The 9,912-nt window shown below is 33.9% G+C and overlaps 1 protein-coding gene across 2 annotated transcripts; it reads right to left on the bottom strand.

Annotated features, from left to right (window-relative positions):
• Window positions 1–1,369: 1,369 nt before the first annotated feature.
• On the bottom strand, window positions 1,370–8,793 carry LOC111000510 (pickpocket protein 19). 2 transcript variants are annotated; one of them, XM_022269965.2, is made up of 11 exons: window positions 8,670–8,793; window positions 7,781–7,940; window positions 6,975–7,169; window positions 6,772–6,899; window positions 6,085–6,178; window positions 5,097–5,279; window positions 4,266–4,356; window positions 3,972–4,116; window positions 2,606–2,709; window positions 2,174–2,298; window positions 1,370–1,537 (listed from the first exon to the last, which is right to left on the bottom strand). In XM_022269965.2, the coding sequence occupies exons 1-11, from the start codon at window positions 8,693–8,695 to the stop codon at window positions 1,454–1,456; spliced, it is 1,335 nt and encodes a 444-aa protein (XP_022125657.2). In that variant the 5' UTR covers window positions 8,696–8,793; the 3' UTR covers window positions 1,370–1,453. The 2 variants fall into 2 exon arrangements, with proteins under 2 accessions (XP_022125657.2, XP_045489633.1); XM_045633677.1 differs by lacking the exon at window positions 5,097–5,279.
• Between the last annotated feature and the right edge of the window lie 1,119 nt (window positions 8,794–9,912).

Here is a 9,912-nt window from a genome sequence, read left to right as displayed (position 1 = left end):
ACACCGATCCAACCTACCATGGATAGCTTGTATCGACAGACGGCTATTACAATCCGTCGATTGGTTATTGGCATACTTTTATCAATATTTGGATTAAGATATCTCAGATGGTCAAAAATGGATTGAGATAGGTTATTGGGTTTGGCCGCTAGAGGCCTCAGAGTGTGACTCCGTAGATTCAACCCCGGCTGTGTACCAATGGGCTTTCTGAAGAGTCGTAAGTAACAAAGTAGTGCAAACGCTAAACACACTTTTAAATACAAATCCTAGCTTCTCCAAACCTGGCTAAGGTTGGGGGAAGCTAGACTGAAGCCATTACTGTAAATTCCACGCAAGAAATGAGAGGTCTGCAGGAGTTTATTTTTTTATTTTATTTATGTAGCTGAATTTAAAGTTGATTGGGAATGAATAAACAGCATAACAAACATGCCTTTTATTTTATTATTCATAATCTTTTTGTGTAATTTTGAACTTAAATAATCCATTAAATATAATCTAATCATTAGTTTCGTAAAGCAAATACAACATTCTCGGTTTCGTATCTGACTCAGTTCAGTAGTTCAGTAATCTAGTTTTTAATCCGCCAAAATAAAAATTGTAATAATAAAACTTAACAATTATTCTTATTTAAACCTTCAATTTTACCTATTTACTTCACACCATATTACACAAGACTTTGTTACCGATATTGCTAAGTTTCAATAATACTATTATTATCATTTCCTACTGAGTATTAATATATTCTTTTTTTTTACGATTGAGGCGCAAACTAGCTGATGTGGTCTCTGGCAGAATGACCAGCGCTGTGGAACACTTTGCTCCTCAGCATAATGCTGAGCCAGGGCCATTTACAGCCACAGCACACACGCAATATATGCTTGAGACGGACCGAAGGGGAAAGGGAAAAAAATAATATACCTCTCTTTATATCTTTTATTTAATTTTTTCTCTTTGATTACTGCTGTGTTGTGTATTTATGTGTGTGTGTTTTGTTTGTTATAAATAATATGTCTATGTCTATGTCTACTCAAACTCAAACTCAAAAAAATATCTTTATTCATATAGGTAAACATGTACACTTAGGAACGTCAAAAAAAAAACAAATGAAATTAATAGTAAATTTACATTTACAACCAGTTCGCAAGCAATAGCTCCAGTTCAAACAATACAATTTGTTTGAACTGGAGCAAATCAATCCCAAGGATTAGGATCATTTAAGTATTCGTCACATTTATAAAAGGCTTTATTAATTAATTTACTTTTAACAAGGGCTTTGATTTATTTACTGATATAGTTCTCTAATTTCGCTTGGGAGTTTGTTGTAAAAACGAATACAATTTCCATATAAGGAGTGGTTTATCTTCTGGAGCCTGGTTGGTCGCACACTCAAATTAGTTTTATTACGCGTATTATACTGGTGAAAGTCATCATTTATTTTAAAATCTACTTTTAGCTAAGATATTTGCCGGGAATTAAGGGATTTTAGCATGATTTCTATTTCTTCTAATCGCTCCTCGTACGGGCGTTTTTGTTTTATCTGAAACCACCAAAAACCAAACATCACAGGATTATTCTCATGCCAGTGGTACTCAACCCTGTTGTCCATGGGCGGCGGTATCACTTAACATCAGGTGAGCCTCCTGCCCCATTGCCCCCTCTTCTATAAAAAAAATAAAAAAAAAGAAATCAGGTGTTCGACCCAGGTGACATAAACATAATAGATAGATAAATTATTATTTTCATTATATTAGATTTAAGAATATTACTGTTTGCTAAGAACAGCATTTAAACTAAATAAATGGTCAGCGAATAGAGGGCTTTTATTATAATTATTAACGATAAATAATACAATTAATGAAATAATAGAATTATTAGTAAATACTATCACCGTCGTATATGAAATTGATTTAAAAACCAAAATAATATTTATTTATTCTGTTACGAAATACGAGTTCTAAATATAACAATACTTGAACATAGTTATCGATTTTCATGCAAGACCTAACTTTACGATGTCAGGTGTCGCCCGCGCATCGTAAAAATTCACTCTCATCATTTTTCTCTCCATCGCGCCGAAAGAAGCCTTCTTGCCGGGTGAGTCTACTGTCTATTCCCGGGGGCAAATTATATAAAAAAACTTGTGTTATTACAATTTTCTTAACGTAATGATTACCACTGGTTGTATCTCCTCTTCCCTCGAGAAAAACTTGAATAATTTCTCCATCGCAAAGTATATTATTTCCACGAAACTGATGAAACTTGCTCCAAGGAAGAGGCCAGCTGCGCCTCCAAATGACACTGTAAATTTTTATTTTTACGACAATTTTTATCACAAATATTTTTGAAGGAAAAAATAAAGGAATCATCATCATCAAGCCTTACATCTAAACATACGTAAAATACAGACGGACCATGTTATGAGCAGTGTTGGTCTAGTGGCTTCAGCGTGCGACTCTCTTACCTGAGGTCGTAGGTTCGATCCCCGGCTGTACACCATTAGAGTTTCTTTCTATGTGCGCATTTAACATCAAACGGTGAAGGTAAACTGGACCCAAAAAATATACATTACAGATCTATATATCGGATTCATAAAATCAAGACGTACCAACTAAATCTTCGAAGTGAAAGACAATTTCGCGTGTGTAGCGCGTCCTTGGAGCCTCCACTGACAGTCTTAAGGCACCGCGGTCTTGAAATGGTCCTTTGCCCCTAAAAGTTCCAATTTTTTTAACCAATACAATCGAAAACATGGTTCATTTGAAAACGGCTGTGGTTTGTATAATAGCAAAGTTTGGAGCGCTACTAATGTAAAATTATCCTTCATCTTGTTTTGTATGTTGTTTGCTATGTAATAACTGACCGGGGCGTAAATTATTAGCCACGGTTGTAGATACTTCACTGTTGTTGAGTAAGAACGGAGCCGAAATTGCGTTTAAGTCAATTATTTATTCCTTTGAGAAAAGAGCGTACTAGCAGATTATTGAGAGTGTCCATGTCCATCGGTATCAATTAACATTAGGTTAGCCTCCTGCCCATTTGCCCCTGTTCTATAAAAAAACATTCAATTCAACATAATTTTTTTATGTAGGTAACTTAATGTACACTTATGAACGTAAAAAAAATGTAACATTAAATGCTTCTAATTTTACATTTACTGCCAGTTCTTTGCCAGTTTTTAATAACATGAGATAAAAAATTCCATACTTAAAAGTCGTAACAGAAGAAGTACATCTCTCGAGCCCTTTTTTCAAGATGACATAAAAAAATTGAGCATAACAGAATCTAAATAAACTTAAGTGGAAATGGCGGTGACAAGAGCAAGTGAAAAGTGGAATAGGAAAGTATTGGTTTACGAAGCATAATATCCGAAGAAGATGTCATTTTAGAAGGTGCAAGGGAATACATGGCAGAGAGTGGCAACTGGCACTGTACAAGCAAGAATTGGAGGTAGCCTTCTGCCAAAAGGGCAGACAGATACATAAAAATAATGATATAGATATAAATGTGTAATAAAAGTATCTGAAATGATTTGCTATCGTTAATTTCATTTAAAATTCCTCATGCGACAAGATACACAATATTGTTCCGTGTGCCTCGTACGAACTCGAATTACCTGCATGATTAGCCAATGTTTCGGATTTTATCGAACTAGGACATTGATCTTTTCCACCCCAAAAAAAAGATGTCAAGAAGTTCTTGAAGAAGGCTCTAATTTTAAGTAGCTTTAAATTCTAAGTATTATTTGTTGTTTTAAATGTTAAATTTCAGTTTAATTTAATTTTTTTGTATCTTTGTATATTGCTTTTTTCCTGTTTTATATTCTGCATTGTCTCATTAATATGTATAAGTATATATAAGTATATGTATTGTATATGTATGTAGTATATGTATGTATAAGCTGTTGGATTACTTATAACTAGAGGCGAGATTTCGTTTAAACCTCAGTTAGCAGTAAAATATCGATGTGATACCATATCTTATCCTCCACGAATTTCTCTTTGAACTCAGCGTGAAGGCAGGAGGCCTGACAGTTGCATTTGATGCCTCCGAAGTTAGCCAATACTTTGCTGTACTGCGACAAACACCACATGCCCTTGGGGTTGCAGAATGGACCCGCTGCCGACGAAAATACTGAATTAAACTTATTCTAAATATATAAAAAAACTTCCTATAGTTATGAATTGTCTTCGTAGATTCTTCCAACGATCCAGTATTTTTCCAGAATATCTTTTAGGGGCTAATTAATTACAGGCGTTCATTTTTACCTTCGTAAAAATAGTAAAATGGCCGACAACCACACAGTTTCAATGCGAGGCGGCTGCGACACGACAGACGACACATTTGTGTGCTATACACCTGGAAAATATTTATTTAATATAGAAGATAATTATATGAATACAAGACAATCAGATCAGCCTTCAGTGCCTGACACACGCCGTCGACTTTTTGCATGCATCATGTTTTTTCGTGCGTGCGATAGTATTTTAAGACGTTGTCACTTCATTAATTAGAAAATAAAAACAAATTTTAGATGTTTAGTCCCTGTGACAGTGTATCTTAATGCTGGCCGCATTTCCTAGCTTTGCGATACTTAAATGGCCCACGGTTTTTAATGGGTCATGGTGGCTTATCTAATGTAAAATGGCCTTGGAAGAATATATGGGGAGTCCTCAAGATGGACATGAGTGACGTTAAAAAAAGTACCAAAACGGAGCAGTGACCCCAATTGTGAAAGAAGAACGACTACTGGTCCGTGTAGAGGGTTCCTTCTAAAATAATAACTTATAATTTTACATCATATGTTAGTAATATATACAGAAACTTGAAGTTTTATTTTTTCTGTATAAATCATTAAAGCTTACAAATCTTCTCTCCAGCGTGGGAGCATGAATAATGGCTCCTAAAATTGAACAGTAAGAGAAGGAAAACAGTTTTAGGATTAGGAGCGGTAAGGAAAGAAAAGAGAAACAAAAAATGTGAACAGAGAGGACTAGAAGTATCTGGAGTGCGTGAACAAAACTCATTATTGTTAAATTATAAATACATAACATGGTTCGATTGCGTTACACGAAGTATTAAACATTTAACGTATATACCTGTCTCCCTTCCTCGCTCTCATCATGATAAAGACAGGCTCTACGTCGCGAAGACAGTTCTCTTACGCCATGCCCAGTACGAGTTTCTGTCACAGTCAGCTCTATGAAGCGGTTTAATGATGGATACACTTTGCCAGTTCTGTCTGACATCTTTGCCACGTCGTATGGTGAATGAATGTGGTACTGAAATCATAATTCAAGTTCTGGAGAACCAGTTATACCATTTAACTCCTTACAAACCAAAATTTTAAAAGGTTTTTTTGATGGATTATTGGAGCAGAGCAAAGAGCGATGGCCTGGTAGCTTCAGCGTGCGATTCTCATACCTGAAGTCATAGATTCTATCCCCGGCTGTGCACCATCGACTTTCTGCGCATTTAACATTAGAACGGTGAAGGAAAACATCGTGAGGAAACCGAAATTTCCTTAGAGCCAACAAGTCGACGGCGTGTGTCAGGCACAGGAGGCTGATCACCACAGAAACAGATATCGTAGGCCTAGATCTAAAAAGGTTGTAGCGCCACTGATTTATGGTGTTACTTCTAGGAACTAATGTTATTTTTTATGAAAGTTCGAATTGGTTCGCTCTTCAGTGCCTACCATACTGAAGCAGGATATCGCGTTATGCTCCTCTATATCCATTCAAAATATTTTTTTTTTTTATAGAACAGGGGGCAAACGGGCAGGAGGCTCACCTGATGTTAAGTGATACCGCCGCCCATGGACACTCTCAATGCTAGAGGGCTCGCGAGTGCGTTGCCGGCCTTTTAAGAATTGGTACGCTCTTTTCTTGGTCCTTCAAGATGATGTTAAGTGATAAATCTATCAAACAAATAAAATTAAACTTTTCTTTTGAAAAATGCAACAATTCCATCAGTATTTTCTTATGACGTCACGTTCAACTATCGTCATTTAACCGACTTTACAGACAAATCGATTTTTTGTTTCGTTTTGTATCTATTCTCTTTGATAATGAATAAGTCACTCACATATGAAGTTTTCGTCACTTCAAATATAACATAGCAAACGCTGTCTGAATAGTGGCAGGTGATTGGCTGATGTGTTGAATTTGGATGCAATTTTCTGAGAAATAATCGCAGTTTAGATTAAAAAATTTCTAACTTTAGGTGTGTGCCTTTTTGGGGCTATACTACTTAATTTATTACTTAAAAGTTATTTAAATAATCCCATATATAAAATCAATCGATATAAAGCCATAAAATAACGTTACCTTGTTTGGCATGCTCTTAATGTGGTTTATGTTTTCATTTTGTGTGTTTATTACTGTCATTTTTATCTTTTAGTTTTAGTTATTATTATTTTTTATTTTATTTTATTTTATGGTCGTTTCTTTAGTTTGTGTATGTGTGTAAATTTGTGATGTCATATTTTCTTGTATTTTTTAAGCATACACATTGTTTTAGTATATATCAATAAATATATAAATAAAGTATCTACTATATTATTAACCTACATAATATTAATAATTAAAAACTGATAAAAATTGATTAATTAACTGTCTTCAATGAGATATGATTGGCTTTATTTGTATGACTTTAACCATACAATATCTTATACAATTACTATATAGATTTATCGTTCGTTAAAGATACGAGTCATAATAACAGACTTATAAAAACTCATATACAACGCGTTGTATGTTCTTCAATACTAACATAAGAGCTAAATCCGCGGTTGCCACGGAGTTGGTGACATAGCACGTTCCACTCTCTGTCATCACTGGTACCCATTTGTAGGTTACTGGCTGTGATGCTGAGATCTTCATCAGAAATTCTGGCATCACCTGATGAAGATGTATTTGTGTTTTTTATTAGTATTATAAGTACTGCAACGAAGTGTCAATAAATAAATAAATTACCTCTACAGCCAATTCAAAAAGGTCTACATCAAGACTATCATCATCTTTGTACTTCTCATACTCCTGGAGATGGAACAGGTCCGAATTGGCCACGGCTAAAACGAAGTTAGCGTAATACGGATATCTTTTGTCGTCTGGGCCCAGATTCCATCGTTTTTTAATTGCTTTTACCATTTTAATTGGATCAGTTCGATTCTAGAAATTAACGTTATAAATTAACTTCCAAATTTAATGAATTTCGGAACCGTAAACCAATTTATTATAAAGTTATTGAAGTTTTATTAATAATTTTAATCCAGTGACGTTTTTATAGACTATAAGGTGATGTAAAGAGATCAAAAAATCATTGAAATTGAATTTAAGTTAATTACTAGCAAATAATAGAACTTCTTTTCATTTCAAGTAAAAAGTGCGAATAAAGTTAACACAAGTGATAAAGTACTGTGTGAAGTGTCCGTTAATTAAGTGATTAATGACAGTATTTTGTGTATGTGTATTTAGTGAATATCAGTGTGTAATTCCCTTTTTTTAGTCTAAACAAATTCCTTGTAGATTTAATTGAAAATAAATCCTTGAAAAAATCTACGGCTATTCGATCCCTTAGCTCGTAACAATATCAATATCTATAAAAAATGTATGTGCCCTTGGTTATATGGATTATAAAATTCCCTCATGAGTGCATGTTACTGGTAAAGAATGTACATGTACAAAATTCGCAGTAAAACTCTGCAATTGGTCATAAGTCAGAACGTAAGCTAAGAAAATATTAATTAATGTTACTCTAGCAGTAGCGGAGACTAATTTACCCCAGGGCATAAAGTAATGGCTGGTAAGCTGTATTGCCATCGTCGGTAATCCTTTTCCAGTGTTACCACCGTAGGGTTGTCATTATAGCGTTGCAATTGCCCAAGTGAGAGGTTTAAAGCTGCCCATACGGCGCCTATAGTTATAGCGGTCCAAAGCAAACTGAAAATATTACAACTATTTTATTACTATATACGGGTAGAAAAATATAAAATTTTGCAATATTATCCAATTTATTATTTATATTTTAGGATAAACTTCTTTCAGTTAATAATGTCTGTTGCTTAGCCACTCAGTCACATATCTGCCTGGTTAGGATGTGGACCTTGTTTGTAAAAAAAAACACGTGCGTACAAAGTACACATGTCAGAAGTAGATAGACGAAGAAGATAGATAGATAGATAGAAGAAGGAAGAGACTGGCTGCCCACAACACAGGGAATCCTAGTGTGGGGGCCAGTGCACTCTACTTTATAGAAACAATTAATGTATTTTGTGTCTAATAAAGTTATTTCTTTCTTTCTTTCAGATACTTCTTTGTACATTAAAATTTGCTCAGGTAAAAGCTCCAATAGATGATCATGTACCAGTAAATGATCAGTGATCACTCTATGTATTTGTTTAGCTATATTCACACTTTTCACACACTGTATACGTGCTAATGATAATATAAATAAACAAAAGAACAGTGTTTTACACGACGTCATGCGACAGAATTGCCATCTAAAGGTACTAAATATGTACTAAACGAATACATCTCGATCTCCCTTTCTCACTCGTTCTCAATCGCTTTTTCTCTTTTCTTCGACAAAAACGCTGCACGTCTTCGTGACGTTGCGTAAAAAATTACCCCCATGCGCCTAAAAAGGTTCACTTCAAAAACAAATCTTACCGCTCACACCAATGACGATGCGGCATGGCCACATGATTCAACCCATGTACACTTGTGCGTAGACAGAAATTTCTCCCACATTTTATTAGTTTTTTAACAATTATTTTTGTAAGACTATGTTTTCTTTTCATTTTCATATCAGACGAAAACACTTATTAATATATATCTATTCAAATTACTGCCAGTAACTTCGGAACCTGGAATAAAAGGATGCCTTTTAATAATATATTTTAATAATTACATTTTAAGGTTAGTTATTAGGTATATTAGAGTTAACTACAATTATATTTTTTATTTGGCAAGTTACATTGATGACAAACAGTGAAAAAAAATGATTACCTAAACTACTGGAAATTCTCTAATACTAATTTTTACAGTATAAATAGTAGAATTTATATAATTCTTCTCTATTTATTAGAATATCGCAAGCTATTTAATCTAATTCAATTAACTTAAGAACTGCTTGAAATAATTAAATTAAAGTTTGTTATTATTTTTACGGCTTTTTAATATTTTTTTATTATTCAAACGGCCGGGATGGTTTTTTGTGGTTGTAAAACTTGACGCGATTCATACTGCAAAAATGCTTATATAAGTATTATTTCTCTATGACGCAATGTTTTTAATTACATTAGACATGATTAAAAAGGCACCAAACACCCACTAACCACAATAATATCCCACAAATGTGCCACTTCTAATGCGTGTCAGTAATGGTAATGCAATAGTCATGTTAATGTCCAATTCGTGTGGAACTTTTATCATAAATACTATCATATAATACAAAATTGCTATTTCTTTATTAAATTTTACCAATTATATAGTACTAAATCTATATGTTACAAACTAATTAGCTAATCATAAATGTTACCAAAAGAAATACAAGATAAAATATAACGAAAGTTAAGTTAAGTTGGTTAGGCACCCAGCAAAACAGCCGATAAGTTTTAAGATAGATAGAACAAGGCTTTCTTTAAAACCGATCAACCCAATATCGAATATATTCAACTCCGGGTACTGTTATATATTACTAGAGCTGCCCCCATGAAATTTGTTTCTCTTTAATGCCTAGCCTACCTTTAGTACATACCAACATGGATCATCTTACTATGCTACCCCAGAGACTGTTTGGTTTTCCGGAATGAAAACTTTTTAGGAAGTGAATTTATCTCTATATGAACCTCAGAGTTCATGTCATAAGCTTTTAATTAAACAATTGAAAATTAAGGGTTGTATATATTTT

This window comes from Pieris rapae, chromosome 24 (genome assembly GCF_905147795.1).
Source record: "Pieris rapae chromosome 24, ilPieRapa1.1, whole genome shotgun sequence".
Taxonomy (NCBI): domain Eukaryota; kingdom Metazoa; phylum Arthropoda; class Insecta; order Lepidoptera; family Pieridae; genus Pieris; species Pieris rapae.
This window is presented reverse-complemented; position numbering and strand designations above follow the sequence as displayed.